The following is an 18515-nucleotide window of genomic DNA, read 5'->3' as shown; positions in this document are numbered from 1 at the left end:
GAGTGGACTCTTGAAAGGCAGATTAATACAGGGTGGAGGGAATAGTTAAATTCTTTGTAAAGAATTGAAATAAGGCATTATAAACTTACTGAATATTCTAAACATGAAATATAAAGTCCAGTTTTTAAATTACTTTTTCTCAAATTGTTTTATAAACATTAAAGCACTCCTAGACACCACTCAGTATGACTATTCACCCTAATTTGAAAATATTTTAAATTTAGTAAAGACTACTGTTTCGTAAATTACTTTTTCTAGTGGTAAGAGTTATACAGAAAAACAACTGACAAACTCATCATGATACAAATGTATAGCGTTTAGGGGCTCTTGGGAGGCTCAGTTGGTGCCTTGGGCTCTGTGCTGAGCATGGAACCTGTTTAAGATTCTCCCTCTCTGTCTCTTCTCTCTATCCCTCTGCCCCTCTCCTGGCTTACACTTTCTCTTTCTCTCATTAAAAAAAGGATAAGGAAAAGGAGAAAAGAAGAAGAAACAACTTCTAACTCATCTGCTCTTTTTTAAAAAAATGTATAGAGTTTATAGTCTTCTAAACTACCTTAGGCAACCTGTATATGAAACAAATCAAATCTTTTTTAAAGATAAATACTTGAGGTTTTCTCATAGATTTTAAAATAAAATCATATCGACATTTTATTACTTCAACTGAAATACTCCTGGTTTTATGATCAATAATAGAGTGTCATTAGAGGAAACACTTCAGGATGCTCTGAAATAAACAAATGAAAAGTATGAGCCAGAGGGGAAAGTCAGTTACTCAGCATAAAATCAACAGAGCAAATCTTTGTTTAAGTAGTTGCTTTCTCAGTGTACTCTTGCTAAACACAAAGGAAAGGACAGCCACAATCAAAATAAAACCACCACTGCATGGTTAAGCCCTGACCCCAGGGCCTTTCCCATTAAAGGTAGAGGAAGTGCAACTGACACCAAAAGAGAACACTGTTACAAAAACAAGAATTAGAAGAAATGAGGATGCGTAATAAGATGGGAATTGACTGAAGAAGCACATGACAGTCACTCAAAACAATTTTGAAAAGTACAGACAAGAACGAAGTGGAATTATGGAAGAATTCTCTTAACTTCCTCTTACCACTGAAGGTTGACCAGTAAGACCTCTGTAATCTGTGGGAAGGTGGGGTATGAGTTCCTAATTGTCTTCAATAATGATGAAAACAAACTGTTGAGCATAAACTAATGAAAGATTAACAACAGTGCAAAAAATCAGCAGGGGATAAATCAATTTCCTTGATAAGTTGATTCTAACATTCAGTAAAATAACAACTTTGGACACCTATTAAAAAGATACATATATCCACACCCCTTGTGGAGCCCAACATGAAGCCTGAACTCATGAGATCAAGACCTGAGCTGAGATCAAGAGTTGGACACTTAACTGACTGAGCCACCCATGCACTCCACTTTTGTATTTTTTGATCAGTGACTGTTTACATGGTGTCTTTGGAACAAACAATTAAAAGCAACCAACTAAATGAAAAAAATGCACCCCAGACAGGTAAATTGGAGAAGGAATCAAGTTGAACAGAGGTTAATCCTATACTGCTTGAAAGATGAAGACTGTAGCTGCTGCATGGAGTTGTACAACTCAGGGCTTCTGAACAGAAAGGCTACAAGGACTGGCATGACATCTTGTGCCAAAGCAATGCATTCTCAAACCCTGTAAAGGCAAACTCCGAAAAGTGATAGGACAGGAGACAACCATCTCCAGTGTTTGCACATTTGTCCAAACCACTGGTGTCTTTGCTCTGCACTATTGCAACTGCCTCCCAATCCACCTCCCACTGCTCTTCTTGGCCATCCCACACCTTCAAACACAATTCATTCTCCACATAGAAGCCAGAATGTTTTTAAAGCATTAATTGTCACTCCACAGTTCTACCAAATGGTCCAATGAGTTCCCATCACAGTTGGAATGATATATCAATTCCAAAGCAAGGCAACACAAAGCTACATGATCTAGCCTGCTCTGTGAGCCACCTCCAACCTGGCTTCTCTTGGCTCCCTATTCTTGAAACACAGTATGCCTTAGCATAAGGACACCAGGACTCTGCCTACGGTGCTCAAGTCTGTGCTGAGGTCTTTATTCTCATGACTCAGATCTCACCTCTCCACCTTATTTGCTATACAATCCATCTGAGCTTCTCTGTCTAGTCATGACAGCCTGCACACCCTATTTCTACAAGTGTGTTTCTGAGTGTATATGTGTGCTTGCTGACTCCACCTTACTTGGAGAGATGCTCTACCTCTACCCTCCTTCTCCTCTCCCAATGCACCCATCAAAAACTATTCTTTAAACAATAGCCAAGTTTAAACTTTTTCTATTCCCATAAACACAGCTTCTCTTCATAGAACCACTGAAGTCAACAATCAGCATCACATAATTTAATCACAAACATTCCCTAATCTTTTCCTGAGAGCTTATTTTTCACCTACTGAATTTCTAAACTTGACACAAGGATAGATCACAGACTACTCTACGGTGATACATTGTTACTTCTCATAGTGATTAGCATAGTGCTAAGCAAATAATTCCGTGCTCTGTAAATATTTTTAATAGAGTAAAAGTACTCTAGCTCCACTCCCCTTTGATTCTTTTAAACCCACTGAATGCTAGAGAACAGATCTTTATAGCCCGACTGCAGTGAAATACACTCTTGACCAGTGGAAAAGACTTCTCTATGGAAACATCTCTGTAACTCACTGATTATCTATTGGAACATGTGATTCAATTATTTTTCCAGAAGTGGTGATGAGATTAACAGTAATTCTTCCGTCTTGTCTCAGCTACAGTCTTATGTTCAGAAGCAGACACTTTGTGACATGACTGTGCAGAGTTAAAGGTGGTTTATGGCAGATCAGCATGTCATTAACCAGCCTGTGAGGGTTCTGACTGCTTGGTTTCGGCCTCATTAGCACCCTCAGCAAACCAACAGGGTGCTATCCAATTCATCTAGATTATAACAAGCCAAAAGGATATTTAAACAAAATAATCTGAAAGTTCTAATGAGTTTTTTAGCATCTTAATTTTATTTTATTAAATGATACAAAACATCTCTTATAACTAATAAAAATATTAATAATCACGAAAGCAATATGTTAGAACTGTTCCTTATTTTCAAAGATCTTCATTCAGCATTTGGTAATACTGGTGGTGTTCTAAGGCCTATGTTCAATTTATTCTGATACATTGTTTTAATGAGTATCATAAATGAAAAAGCACCTCACATAGACACAGAGAGGAAAAAAGTGCATAGTTGCATGTACTTAACTAAATCATTATACTTATTTTTGAATCTCATCTACCAATTATACAAAGGATGGTGCTGAAATTCACCTAATAGATTTCCATCATCCCTAATGGCAATTAACTATTCCTGCAACTAATCAGAAAATGATAAATTTTTTAACAAATGGGTTAAAAACTCTTAAAAATTCATTTGGCTGATTTTTAAGCAAAATGGAAAAGCAAAACTGTTTCCAAGTTTTTATTACTTATTTTAAAAAAATTTTAATGTTTATTCATTTTTGGGAGCGGGTGCAGGGGCAGAGAGAGAGGCAGGGAGACAGAGAATCTCAAGAAGGCTCCCTGCTCTCATCGCAAAGTCCGAGGTAGGGATCGAACCCATGAACCATGAGATCATGACCTGAGCCAAAGTCCAATGCTCAACCGACTGAGCCACCGAGGCACCCCTTTTTCCAAGTTTTTAAAGTTTGTAGCTATACTGTTCAAAGGAAAAACATACCGGAGTGGGGCACCTGGGTGGCTCAGTAGGTTAAGCATCAGACTTCAGCTCAGGTTATGATCTCACGGTTCACAGCTCACTGGTTTGAGCCTGGCTTCAGGCTCTGTGCTGACCTTTCAGAGCCTGGAGCCTGCTTCAGACTCTGTCTCTCCCTCTCTCTCTCTCTCTCTCTCTCTCTCTCTCTCTCTCTCTGCCCTTCCCCCACTCATGCTGTCTCTCTGTCTCTGTCTCTCTCTCAAATAAATAAAAACATTTTTAAAAATTAAAAAAAAAAGATACAAAGAAAAAAACATACCAGAACAGTATTTTTCAAAAATCCTGAAATCTTAAAAAATATATATTGGGAAAAATTACTATTTTTTCAAGTGTTTTTTCCCAAACATTCCTTCTAAGCTCTCCCTTCATCTTAAGAATGAAGCCTCAATGACTCACAAAATGACATTAAAAATTAACAACAAAAAAGGTAAACCCAAGGGATATCTATTTTGGTTGATTCAAACTACACTTGAAATACATTAATTTACTTGTCAATGACTATACTTAGATTTTTGCAAATCAAAATCAGTAAACAATCCTTTTATGATGCATCAATAAACAATCTTGAGACCTTCACACTCACACACACACACACACACACACGTGCATGTGCAGTTTTAACATAAGGCACTAACATATTTGACACAGAATTTTTTTTTTTTTATTTTTAGAAGCCTATTCTTTTCAAAGTGCATTTTCACAACCATGAGGAGGAAAAATGATAACATAAGAAAAGAAAACACTGAAGTTAAAAGTAGGATTAAATGAGAACTCTTGGGATTTCACCTGTCATTTCCCACCATGGGCATCTTTGGCAAGAGAATTAAAAACAAAACAAAACAAAACCTACTGTCTACAGAACTATGTGAAGAAATTCACTTTCATCACTAAGGCAAGATGTTTACAAAAAAGGAGTGCACCAAGAGCAGGCTTTATCGAAATCACTTCTGATTTGATCCTAAAGCTCTACTTAAGACATAAACTAATGAACCAAACTTGGAACATCAGAAAAAAATGGTATTGTCAAAGGGAAAAAAAATGCTGGTGAAATATTATGAGCAATTGTTTTATTTTACCTGCTGTTTTAAATTGTTGGGTAACCAGAGGAAGGGGCTGTGGTGATTTAACTTGCCATATACAACTCAGAGCTAATGAGCTTCAGGAGCACTGAGCATGGCCAATAATCATGTGAGGAAATAAGGCAAGAATCAACACCACAAAAAGGGAAGTAATTTGCTAGGTAGCCTATAATTAGCCTCTGAATCTTACAGTAGAGAATATGACTGAGGAAAATAGCTTAGGAAGATTTAAAAAGGGATTAGTCATTCACATGAATGAATAAGCCCAGAATTTAGTTACCTGAGCCAGAGGGAGGAGAGGGGAAAAAAAAAAAAAAAAAAAGCACATCATAAAAACTATAAGGCCCCTTCTGTTTCAGGGTACACAGATCCTTAATCTGGAAGAGGTTTCTGAGAAAAATATATATGTTACTGGAAATTTAGACGACATTAATCAAATAATAAAATCACCCAAACTAGAATACCATAAACAATAAATATCCAACGGTGGGCCAATTTAGCAAAGATTAACTAGATTTAATAATCCTAAAGTATTATTAGAAATAATATTATTTCTGTATAGGACATGACTGATCTATAAAAAATGTTATATTAACTATTTTTACACATAAAGATACTTAACTTTTTAAATAATAATTTAACCATTACTGAAGCTAAAATTTTTATAATGGAAAGGAAATTACATTATATAGAATAATTTTAACTGGGGTTAATAATCAGAATAACTATAAGCTGATCCTGATACTAAGATATTTCCATTACAATGGGATTATCTAAAATCTTTAATTTTAAAAGAGAATGGCTTCTATGTAAGTTTTGCTTAAAACTAAGTAAAGCTTTATTATTAAATTAGTCAAGAATAAAACAGAATAAAACATGAAAACACAATACCAAAATGTATTAATCAGTATAATGATAGGGGTTGGAAATATTTAATGAAACAATTGATAAGACATGAAGTTAAAAATATTAAAATTCAGGTTTAAAAGATTTACTACCTAAATTAACAACATCTTTTATTTTGGTCTGAAGCAGTGTGGTGGTTCACAAACGTGGCCCCAAATTCTTTGACACTTGCACAAGAAAAATGGGGGGTCTATGTCCTTTCCTCTTGAAGCTGGGCAGGCTTGTGACTGCCTTGCCAAGTGACACGGAGTGACTTACAGAGTTAGTGCAGAAAAGATCACGTAGCCTCCACCTGGCTCACTTGAGGCTGGCTTCAGGGGATGCCAGGCTCCACGTGAGAAGCCTGCCGCCCTGAGACTACCAGGCTGACAAAGCCACGTGGAGGCACTCCTGGCATCCAGTCCCGGCTGGGCTCCCTGACAATGGCCAGGGTCAGCTGCTAGCCACATGAGTGAACTGAAAGTACAACTCATGTGAACCACATGAGAAACCCCAAATGTGAACTGACCAGCTGAGCCCTTCCCAAATTTCTGACCCATATGTCATAAAACAAAACTGTTGTCTGAAGCCCCTAGGTTCAGGAGGAATTTGTTAAGCAGGAGACATAGTAACCGGAATAGGTTTTTATAATTAAAGAAGGACCTTTGTGATAGATGGGATGTCAGGATAAAGAGTCAGGCCACAGCATTCCACTGCACTCAAAATTTAAATATACCATGGAATAAGATATCAAAAATTCAGGTTCAAATATTTACCTTATTTTTCTGCCAACCTAAACGTATTATAAGTTACTTTCAACCACTCACTCAAACTTTTAACAAATATTTATTGAGCACCTACTCTATTCTGGGCTCCGTGCTAAGTGCTAGTTGTAAAAGCAGCTTAAAGAATAGTGGGGGCAGTAAATTAATCAAACTTCACATCATCGCTTCCACATATAATTCCAAAGGGGGATAAAAACAGAATGGTGGCAGAGGGAAAAGGACTCGAAAAGCACTGATTCAGTCTGGAGACTTGATGAAGGCTAAGCTCTGAGGATGAGGAGAAATTCATTCACAAGGGAAGGAGAGAGGAGAGCTGGAAGGGAGAAGGCACTGATGAGCAGAACAGAGCCTTAGCAGAGGTGTCACGAACTGGGATCTTTATGGAGAGTAATGGGAAGGTCTTAAAGGTTTTTAAGCAAGATAATGAAATGTTGAGATTTTCATTTTAAAATATCATTTTTGCTATCTACTGCAATACTTCATGTATTGACAACACCAGCCTCTAGCGTATTATTTATGGAGTAAATAAATAAGTCCACTCCACAAATATTCATTTCATGCTTCCCACATGCCAAGAGCTAAGAAATTAATCAGCAAAAAAAGATGGTCTCTACATGCATCAAGCTTTACAGTCTCAAGGAAGCAAAGAGCAGGAAATGAGCAATTTTTTAAAGGTTTTTAAATTTTAAATCCATCTAAAGATGAGGACTAGTTTTTCTTTAAGTTTATTTATTTATTTTGAGAGAGAGAGAGAGAGAGAGAGAGAGAGACAAAAAGAGAGAGAGGGACAAAAAGAGAGACAGGGAGGGAGGGAGAATCGCAAGCAGGCTCTGTTAGCATAGAGCCCAATGCTGGGCTTAAACTCACCATGAGATCATGACCTGAGCCAAAGTCAAGAGTTGAACGCTTAACTGACTGAACTACCCAGGTGCCCCAGGAAATGGGCAATTTAAATACCATGAAGTAACAATCTTACCGTAAGTAATCCAGGTATAGAGAGCCCAGAAAAATTCCCAATGGAAGACATGTCTAAGTTGAGACTAGAAGAATAAGTGTGAAAGGCCAACAGAATTGGGGGAATAAGGAAAAAAGTGGATCCCCCTAAGACAGAACCTCAGGTTACTAAAAGTAAAGGCTCATAACTGAGAGTCACAGAGTGTTCAAGGAACAAAAAGAAGCTTAATATGGGTGTAGGCTTAAGGGGGAGGGGTTAATAGGAGTTAGATCCCATGTAAACTTTGTTTAGATTCTATTCTAAAAGCAAGAGGCAGACACTGAAAGGCTAAGAAGGGGAGTACCAAGGCCAGTTGAGCATCTTATAAAAAACCCTCTGGCTATAGTGTGGAGAACAGATTGGAAACAGTCAAGATTGGAGCACTGGGACCAAGTAGGAAGCTGTTGTTAGAATCCAGGACAGAAAGTAGAGCCGTCAGCAGAGAAATGTCAGGAGAAATAGAGAACAGTAGGGAAAAGGATAACAATATATTTAGGAGGTAGAATTGACAGGACTTGGTGATTAATTAGGTGAGAGAGGTGAGGGAGAGCAAGCACTCAATGATGACTCCCTAGTTTCTGACCTGGGTACAACTAATGGAAATGGGGAACCCCAAAGAAGGAGCAAGACTTCAGCAGTGTGGAAAGGATGATGAGGAAAGGGAGATTTAGTTGTGAGAAGTTTAAAGTGGCTGTGGGTGGGTGGGACATACAAGTGGAAAGGTACAGGAAAAAGATGGCTATATGGTACTGAAAGTGAGAAGAGTGATCCCGGCTAGAGAAAGAGATTTGGAAGTTCCAGAGCACATCGGTGTTACTTGAAACCATAGGAGTAGATGAGCTGGTCCCATTAATACATAATACTAATACCATACAGTGAGAACAGAGGGGTTAGATATGGATCAGGCAGACACCAACATTAAGAGATGGTAACACAAGAGAAAGCACAAATGGTGAACAAAATGAATGGCCAGAGAGTTAGGAAGGAAAAAGGCAAGTATGTTGCCATTAAAACTGGATAGCAACTTGAATTATAGCTTTTCTGAACTCAATTTCTCTTGATTTTCTTACGTGGAGATGAGCCTAGGTTTGGCAGGAAACTATCTCTGCACCTGGGCAAGTGTCCTCCACTTCCTCAGAACATGAAATTGAGTTCCTTCTTCTTGAACTAGAAGGCTTGTGATTTTGTATAATCCAGATATAAATTTAAAGGAAAAATAAAACAAATATATTTAGTTTACAAATAAAATAATAAATGTAAACAATGTAAAAAGGCTATGGATTTTAGAGCCAAATGGACATGAATTTAAATCCCACTTGTGCCATTTCTCAGCTATGCGATTTAAAGTGAGTTATTTTATCTCTCTAACCTTCAGTTTCATCATACAACATTCTGCTACCTGAAGCACAGAAATGGAGCTGTTCCTATTTTCTCAAACCCACTCTGATCAGAGAGCCAATCTCACCAGTGCCAATGAAAACAGTACTATTCATGGTTGCAAAAGACCTCCTTGTTAGGAAATTGATGGTCAATTTCAACCCTCATCCTGCTGAAACTATCAGAAGCATTAGACAAAGATGATTATTCCTTCCTTTTTAAAACACTAGGCGCCTGGGTGGCTCAGTCGGTTAAGCGTCTGACTTCAGCTCAGGTCACGACCTCACAGTTCATGAATTCAAGCCCCGAGTGGGGCTCTGTGCTGACAGCTCAGAGCCTGGAGCCTGCTTCGGATTCTGTGTCTCCCTCTCTCTGCTCCTCCCCATCACGCTCTGTCTCTCTCTCTCTCTCTCTCTCAAAAATAAATAAACATTAAAAAATAAAATAAAATAAAATACCATCTTGGTTTGCTTCTGGGTAACCATTCCACCTTGGTTTTCTTCTTGCGTAACTGGCCCACACCATTTTAGATCCTTCCTGGTTCCTTCACATGTCCCAGGTCCCATATTAGTAAACTTTGGTGTACCTAGACACTGTCCTTCTCTATCTACTATCACTCCCCAGATGGCCCCATCTAGTCTCATGGCTTTAAATACCATCTACATGTCCAGAATGTTCAAATGTACATCTTTTGTTCATATCTCTTTTCTGAATGCCAGACACCAGCTGCCTACTCAACACCCTTTCATGAATGTCTAAACAGCTTTTCAAACTTAGCACGAACTCCTGATTCTCCCTACACCTAGTCCTCTTGCACTATTCCTCATCTTATTAAATGGCAACCCCATTCTTCTCATTGCTTGGGCTCAAAACCTATGTCATCTTTGGTTCTTTTTCTCTCATCCCACACCCCATCATCAGCAAATTCTGTCAGCTCCATTTTCACGATATATTCAAAATTCAACCAGCTCAACTCACATTCACCTTTACGACCCTAGTCTGCACTACACCATCTCTCCTCTGGACTACTGCCATAGTCTTCTGATCTTTTAATTTGCATTCTTGATTCCTATAGTATAACATTCTCCACAAAGAGCCACAGTAAATCTCTTTTAAAGTTAAGTTATATCTGGTTATCTCAAAATCTTCTTACAGCCTCCTATCTCACTCAGAGGAAATGCAAATTCTCTATGGTCCTAAAGCCCTCTCCGACCAGCTTTCTCATTCCCGCTGTTTTCTTCTTATCGCTCCCCATCTCACTCCTTATGCTTCAGCCACATGGATCCCTTCACCGTCCTGGAACACCCCAAGCAAGTACTGGTCTCTGGAACTTTATACTTATTATTTCCTTAAATATCCTCATGGTTTATTCCCTTATTGCTGTCGTGAAGATCTCTACTCAATGATCACCTTGAAAAACCCTCCCTGACAACTACCCCCCTCGATTGTAAATATACGAACGACCTCTTCCTCACTATTATCACCCTTCTCTTGTCTCTTTCTTCATAGCCTTTATTATCCCCTAATATACTAAATGATACTAATTATTTATCTTATAGTCTATCCCCTCTGGCTTAGGATATAAACTCCATGAAGGAGGGATTTTATCTACTTTAGTTCTCTGAATCCCCAACACCTACAATAGTGACTGGCATGTAATAGGTATTTAATATATAAATGAATTAAAATTCAATAATAAAATATGTAAGAAGTGCTTAAAATATAGATGTTCAATAAATGGTTGCTCTTATTATTTGTGGAAACTTAACCATACAAGTGTAATTACCCCAAAATTGATGGGACAAATAATACTGAGAAAGTTGAAAGAGCATGGCGTACTTCAGAAATTATTTTTCTATAGGCACTGAATTTCTTATTTTAAGACACAATTTGATTTGGGAAGGTTCATTTAGTTGATCATATGAAACTCTTCTGACAAAGTGAATATGAACAAAATAAACAAATTTTTGAAATTTTATAACTTTAAATATTTGCCATATCGTAAAGAATAATCCAAAACAAACTTAGCAAAAGCATGTTTTCTTTTAAGTAAAGGTAATAAATATTTTGAAAGGAGTAAGATATTTAATAATATTCTATTTCCAATAATTAGAGCTCTGAGAAATATGTGTGTTAAGAAATACATAATGGATGGATTTACTACTCTGGATTAAACACGACAGGTGGAATTGTAACGTGTTTACTAAATGGTAAGCTGGTGCTCCAGAAGTGGTTTAATAAAATCCTTCCAAGGGCACCCGGATGGCTCAGTCAGTGGAGTATGGACTCGACTTCAGCTCAGGTCATGATTGCAGGGCTGTGGGATCAAGCCCTGTGTCAGGCTCTGTGCTGAGCATGGAGCCTGCTTGGGATTCTCCCTCTCTCCCTTTGCCCCCACCCCCACTCATGCTCTCTCTCTAAAATAAAAATAATAATAAGATAAAATAAAAATGAAAATAAAACAAAATCCTCCCAAAAAGTAAGAAGAGAAAGAGATCCACAGTTGACTGGCAACTTAAAAGCTTATTTATATCCCCAGATAAAGCTGAGAAAAAATACTGCACACAAGGCTCTGAGATGGCTCCTTGAGGGAATTTAATACATTTATAGAGTATCTCATGGTACTTGGCCTACAGGTACCCAAATAGATGTTTGTTAAATGCGTAAATGATTCAGTAATAAATGAATACATTAATTATAAGAAACTACCACTCAGGTGTCTGTCTACAGTGCCCATTACAATCTCTTAACAAAAGGCTGGGAGTTTAAGTTCTAAGGCTCTTCTTTCTCTCTCTCTCACATCAGGAATAAGGAAGAGCCAGGGGCGTCTGGGTGGCTCAGTCAGTTAAGCATCCGACTTCGGCTCAGGTCATGATCTCAGGGTTCAAGTCCCACATTGGGGTCTGTGCTGATAGCTCAGAGCCTGGAGCCTGCTTTGGTTTCTGTGGCTCCCCCCTCTCTCTGCCCTCCCCTGCTTGCACTCTCTCTCTCTCTCTCTCCCTCAAGAATAAATAAACATTAAAAAAAAAGGGGAGTAAGGAAGAGCCTTCCAGTATAAAAGCTGAGCTCTGCTCTAGAAGGAAAGAAAATCACCACTCTAAAGGTTACAATTGACGCCTTGGATAAATAGTACTACTTGTCATGTTATTTGAGATCTCTTAGGCAGTGGAGCACAATGCCGGGTTTTTCTTCGTAGCCTCATCTCTAGACAGCTGGAAGAGACGGAAGGGAAACACCCAGGCAACACACGGACAAGGTTCTGCTGGTTCAGACCTCAGCCCTCAACAGGGTATTTCGTCCACAGAAATCAAATGTCCGTTAAAATCAGATTTTGAAAGGTAAAAGAAAAAAGAGATTATGAAGGAGATATGAAGAAATTATTAGAGACATATTATTAAAGAGGCAGAAGAGAGAAATAAGGGCATGAGTCAGTAAGGTGTGAAAGCAAATGTTATCGCACCCTTCAAATACACGTGTGAGCGCACACATGCAAATTCTGGGCACAAAATAATAAGTTTACATATTCCTTCACTCTCACTTTTCAAACCTGCAGAGAAATGAAATGTATCCCAGTCTCATTATTCTTCACATTTTCAGGACTATCAAAATCACACCTGGCATGACAGGATCCAAAAATTCACCTGTGCGAAGATGGCTGTGTTCAAACTCCACATTGAACACATTAGCTTCTAAAAATACACAGGTTGGTTTAAGATTTAAAGGGAAAAAAGTAGGTTACACTTGTACCCATACAAGTCTGCGTGACTCAGAGTTTAATAATAGGATACATAAGATGTCACCCTTAGGTCACCAATTCTAGGGTGACTATAGTAGACTGTCATTTTAAGACATCACCATCTAACAGCTGCTTTGTTCACAATCTGTAGAAGAAATATGTTGCTTGTCTCTATTAATACTCATCTGACAGGTGTGTACATTCCAACTCACATGCACCTGCCAGTTGGGAGCTCTTTGAAGCAGAGTGATGAAAGCCACAACAGCTGTTACCTTTAGACAGTCCTTAGCATACCCAATGTTCTCTTTATCTAAAGAGCTAAATAGTAACAATTCATATTATAATAAATTTTACTGTCTGAAACCAAAACCATGAAGGAAAGATATCAACGGAGGATTTCTGAAATAAGTGCAATATCGTTCTCTGAAACAAAAGAAGGCAACAATCTTGCCTCCTAGGAAGATGTGGTAGAGGCCAAACCAGCTGAGGAGGTTAACATTTACAATGGCTCAGTGACCTGCAGACATCCCCGGACTGTGTGCTTTAGCCATGGTCAGACATGCATACATAGGTCACTGGGAAATGCTTCTAAAATGTATGTATCAACGACTTACGGACCCAGGCAACATACACTAGTGTAACTTCCACTGTATCTGTCATGTGTTCTACAGCCCTTAAGCCAACACCTATGCAGTGGCAAAGATTATAATTTATCAGTTCAACCCTTCACCATGGCAATTGAAAATTGGGTGGTACACACTGAACTGTAAAGTCATTCCACTAAGAGGGGCTCCCCGCAGCCCCAGTCATGGTGATGACTGGAGAAGAATATTATGTTTCAAGAAATAAAACTATTATTTAGAAAGCACAGTATGCAGGTATTTAAGTCATGGCCCAATCTGCTTTCTCTGTACTGAAATAATGACCACAACTACTCATCCGCCTTCATTACACATGCAGTCCAGGGCATTAATGGAAATAAGACTTACCATCTAAAAATCCTTGTTCCCACCTTCCAAGTTCATACCTTCTTTCAAAGAACTCAGCCTCCCTTTTTAGAAGAACATTAATTTAACCAGGCAATATTCCAACTCACATTTAGTATGTATTTTTAATGTGTGTATAAAATGCTTAATAGAAAATCACCTTTATTTTCTTAAGTGATGTCAAATAATGCACTATTTGACACAAACTCAAAAACAAGTGAAAAATATCACTAATAACTTTTTATTTCAAATGCATCATTTTATTTTAAAAGGTCTTAAGAGCCCTGCAAATTCGGTTTAACCGATTTTAGTCTGTCAAACCCATGAAAGCTTATAAAATGAGAAAGAAAGCACTCAGTGTGCCCTTTTGATCTAGCTCAGTAAGGCAACAAAATAACTCTGCAGTTTGATTTGGTTTTGCTTCAGAACTGGCATGTCATTACAGGTCACGGTCTGCAATTCTATTTCATTGATGAGGAAATTAAGGCATAGAGAGGTTAAGTGACATGGAAACATAGACCCTTTGAATAGAAGTGACCTTAGAATTAACACAGACCAGAAATATTACAACCACAAGCCTGTATGTATTTTTATCCAATTGGGAAAAAATTCCATTTTCATAGAAGCTAAAAGTTCATCTAAAAAATCTTTAATTCTAACTTTCATAGCAAACTTAGTAAACCTGTTATTTTTGTCTGCTTTAAGACTTTATCTTTTGCCTTTAACTTGAAGCTCACAGTAGAATTTAGCACGCAAGTAGAATACCACTTTCTGGCAATGGTTGCTGGGGGTAATCTCATCCTCTCTTGGTCACTCAGCTCTTCAAAAATTTGGTAACTATTAGCTGAGCCTCTACCATATGTCCAACAGCATTCTAGGTGCTAAAGACACAGCAGTGAACACATCATGTCACAATTCCTGTCTTCGTGGAAACAAATTACATAAGTATAAGAGAGTGGGGTGAGGCTAAACTTGAAAAAGAGTGGTCAGTGAAGGCCATTTGGATGGCATTTGCATACAGATCTGAAAGAGAGGAGTGAGAGGAGTAGGCAAGCAAAGGGAATGGTATCTAGGGGGCTATTCCAGGCAAAAGGAACAACAAATGCAAAAGCCCTGGGGTAGAAGCTTGCCTGGCCTGCGGGACTCATTTTTCCTGTTTAATATTTTAATAAAGTAGGCTTTCTTTACTGAAAGGTCTGTCCAATGCTTTGGAAGAAAATCAGGGACATACATAACACCCATAATTACTGCAAACAAGTTTCAGATACTATGTCACTTGAGAGAAGTTTCTAGTGTTTGTGTATTATAATGACACTGCACTCACCCTGCCACCCTTCCACTCCCCATTCCTTCTCTTCTCCATTACAGATCAAAATATTGACTGCCCACAACAAACTTATGGAGATTTATATGTGTGTGTGTGTGTGTGTGTGTGTGTGTGTGTGTGTATATATATATATATATATATATATGCATGCTTTGGGAAAAGGGCCCACCTTAAGAAAATCAAACTAATGCAGAATACCTCAACCCACACCAGCTACCCTCCTTGAACTTCTAAACCCACAGCATCTGTATCCAGCCTTTAAGTATACCTGGTATTGTTACTCTGTTTACATCTCATTATATGCTACCGTGTATTGCTCTTGCATACACATCTGCTCTCACAGTGACTCCCTTGGAGCAGGGCCCATATTTGGGGAATGTCTGAATCCCACCACAGGGATCTCACATGGATGGCACCAATATCTGTTTGCCGATGATGTCATAGAAACTACCACATGAGAGCAGACATTCCTCCTGTTTTAAGTATCTGTTTGTGGATACAGCATAAAAGAGACATCAGTCTCTTGCAGGCGTTTGGATAATCTCAACCATCTTGGCTAACTTACTGTTTGTGTAACATTCCATTCTGTTTAAGTTTCCCTTTGCATTTTTCGGTTGGGCACAGTACACACTTTCAGTCTAGACACCAGCATGGATTAGCCACAAAACACACAGGAACCACACTGTGTGGAATCCTGTTCAGTTCACTTCAGCCAATGTTATTAAACACTATTACTGGAAAGGGACTCAGCATAAAACTATCAAACACAAGGACTACAAGACATTGCCCATACAGTCTGGCAAAACAAACAGACACATAAGGAACTTCAGTGCCTGCAAGGCACACAGAAGTATTTTGAAAGTATATAAGCAGCGGCCCGGAAGGTGAGGAAAGGCTTCCCAAAAAGAGTTGGCACCTGAACAGCCAAGGGTTTTGAAAGATGAATAGGCCTAGGACAATCAGACATGGGATCAAAGGGCATTCCAGATTGTGCAAAACACTGGCAGAAACATAACAGCTTGAAAACTACTGAAGAACTCATTCACCATCAGTGAAGGGAAGCTGGTCTATTGCACGCTTAAGCTTTCCAAGAAAAAAAACAAGCTTTCAAATAAGGAGCCGAGGAAGAAAGTTTCACCACTGCTTGTTTTGTTAAGCCTCTTAGCCTCGCTTTCCTTTGTTTTGGTCTGTTTTGTTCCCTCTTAAAGAAATAAAGTACTGTGCTGGCATAAAACTTCAGTGAGGAAAAGTACTTCAACTTTACTGTGGAATAAGAAAAATGCTAAGTAGGCATGGGCCAAGGAATGAATAAATGAATGAATGAATGAACAAATGAATGAAAAAATAAATAAAACTTTTCTGGAATACATAAATGGAGCACAATTTAAAATTCAGGCATCATGGACCTGAAATACTAATTCCAACAATTCCAACCCTTCTCTTCACCAACTTAATACATACTTACAGTGTTTTGTGCCCACTATTTGTTCGTTTCGGGGATACTAGGCCTATGAGGCACTTTCATTGTCCTCCTTTTTGAGCGAGCTCTGGCTTGCAATTTAGTAAAAGAAATAAGCAGAGGACAATTCACTGTAGCCTGTTCCCTCCACGGTTGCCAACTTAAAGCCTGAAGCTCCTGCAGAGTTAAATTCCAGTCAAGTTAGCCGTGAGGTCAAACACACTTAAATAATAATTACACCGACAACAACTGAGATGTGAGAAACTGACAGAGGTCGTTGGTAGAATTGTCTCATCACCTCTTCCTGTGAACCCGGAGTTGGCGAGCTGGTGGAGGACCGCGTCGCCAGGGGCCTGAACACAAGAGGGGACAGAGTGGGGGTAGAGTTACCTGGGAGCTCAGGTAGACTTTGAGGCACTCCTCGCACACGGCCTTCTTGCAGCAGGGCAAGGGCTTGATGGGCTTGTCTTCCAGGCACACCCGGCACATCAGCACCATGAGGGGCACATAGGGATCCCCTACCCCACCCAGGTCAGAGTAGGGTGGAGCTCCCAACAGGCTGGGCACGGAGAATGGCTCGGGCGCCAGGTAGAACTCCAGCTCGATGCTGCCGCCGTCGGGGGACAAGGGGTCCGTCGGGAGGGACAGCCGGGGGCTGGGGAAGGAGGTGGGGGTGCTGGGAACGTTCGTCACCGGCGGAGCCCGAGGTGAAGATGCGGGTGGCGAGGGCTGCTCCGCGGTGGGGGCCTCGGGCAGGTCGTTCTCCACGCAGAACACGGAGCAGAAGACTTGTCTCTTGGCGGGGATTGGGCGCCGCTGACCCAGCACGTCCAAGACCAGTTCGTCCGCCGCCCCGACGCGGGTCCTGGGCTCCGGCTCTTCGCCCAGGGGCACGTCCTGCTGTTCATGCCCTCCCTCGTCTCGGCCCCCTGCTTCCTCCTCCTCTTCCAGCTGCTGCTGCAAAGTCTGGGGGTTGAGGGGCCCGGTAAGTGCCAGTCCCGCGGGCTGCCCCGGCGCTCGGCTCTTCCTCCCGTCCGGGCCCCCCCGGCTCCCCGCGGGCTCCGGGGCGCTGGTGTCCACGCAGCCCGAGTCGCTTCCGCAGCCACCGCCGCTCGGCTCGGCGGAGGCGGCGCGCGGCCCCGGCGCCCCGGCGCTGTCCCCCCGCGGCCTCGGGGGCTCGGGGTGGCCCGTGGCGCCGCCGGCGGGGGCCCGCGCCTCCTGCGGCCCGCCGCCGCTCACCGTGCTCTGCTCCTCGCCCATCGCCGCCCGCGGCCCGCGCCGCCGCTGCCCATCCAGCCGCCGGGACCCCCACCCGGCGCCGGCGGGCAGCGGGGGCAGCGGCTCGGCTCGACTCGCGGCTCCGCTTCTGCTTCCGGGTCCCTCCTCCGGGGCTGGGACGCCCCGAGCTCCCTCCGGGGAGCCCGTGCTCCCGGGCCGCGGCAGGCAGGGAGCCCGGCCCGCTCCGCCGCTCCTCCTCCTCGTCCTCCTGCGCGGCCGGGGACCGCCTCGGGGGCGCTGAGGGCCGCTCGCTCCGGGCGCGGGCGCGCCCGCCCCTCATGCAGGTCGGGGCGGTGCCCCGGGGCCCCCGCGAGCCCCCGGGCGGGGCAGAGGGTCCGGGGGTGGGGGTGGGGGTGGGGGGGAGGCGGCCGTCAGTGCCGCGCCATCGCGGGTCCCCGCTCCGGGCCGCGCGGGACGGGCGGCGGGAGGGCGGTGGTCGGAGCGTCCAGGGGCCTGTGGCGCCGCCGCGGCGCGCCCCGGGAGGTGCAGCGGGAGCGCGAGCGAGCCGCCGCGGCCCCTGGGGGAGAGGCCAGCGCGGGCGACCTCCCTCTGCTCCGGCTTCACCTAGAGCCCTCCTCGCTGCCCCGCACCCCACCCTTCTGGCGCACACCTCCCCACACGTACACACACGCGCAGGCACCCGCGCGCTCACTCACACGCACACCCCGAGTGGGTGTGATCTAAGCGCCGAGATGCTCTCTCGCGGCCAGAGTTCACACTCGGCCTCAACAAGCAGGCAGGCTGCCCTTCGGGCTACGCAGGAGATAGAACTTCCTACGGAATCACCATATACTCAG

The 18515-nt window shown here is 41.9% G+C and overlaps 1 protein-coding gene across 1 annotated transcript in view; it reads right to left on the bottom strand.

Annotated features, from left to right (window-relative positions):
• Positions 1-17700, bottom strand: part of RNF217 (ring finger protein 217) — a 121793-nt gene extending 104093 nt beyond the window's left edge. Inside the window, exon 1 of the mRNA XM_042939748.1 lies at positions 16831-17700. Within this exon, the coding sequence (XP_042795682.1) occupies positions 16831-17700 (870 nt within the window). The remainder of the gene's footprint in view (positions 1-16830) is intronic.
• Positions 17701-18515: the final 815 nt, after the last annotated feature.

The sequence above is a fragment of the Panthera leo genome, chromosome B2, assembly GCF_018350215.1.
Source record: "Panthera leo isolate Ple1 chromosome B2, P.leo_Ple1_pat1.1, whole genome shotgun sequence".
Lineage (NCBI taxonomy): Eukaryota > Metazoa > Chordata > Mammalia > Carnivora > Felidae > Panthera > Panthera leo.
The sequence above is the reverse complement of the archived record's forward strand: the minus strand, read 5'-3'. Positions and strand labels throughout refer to the sequence as shown.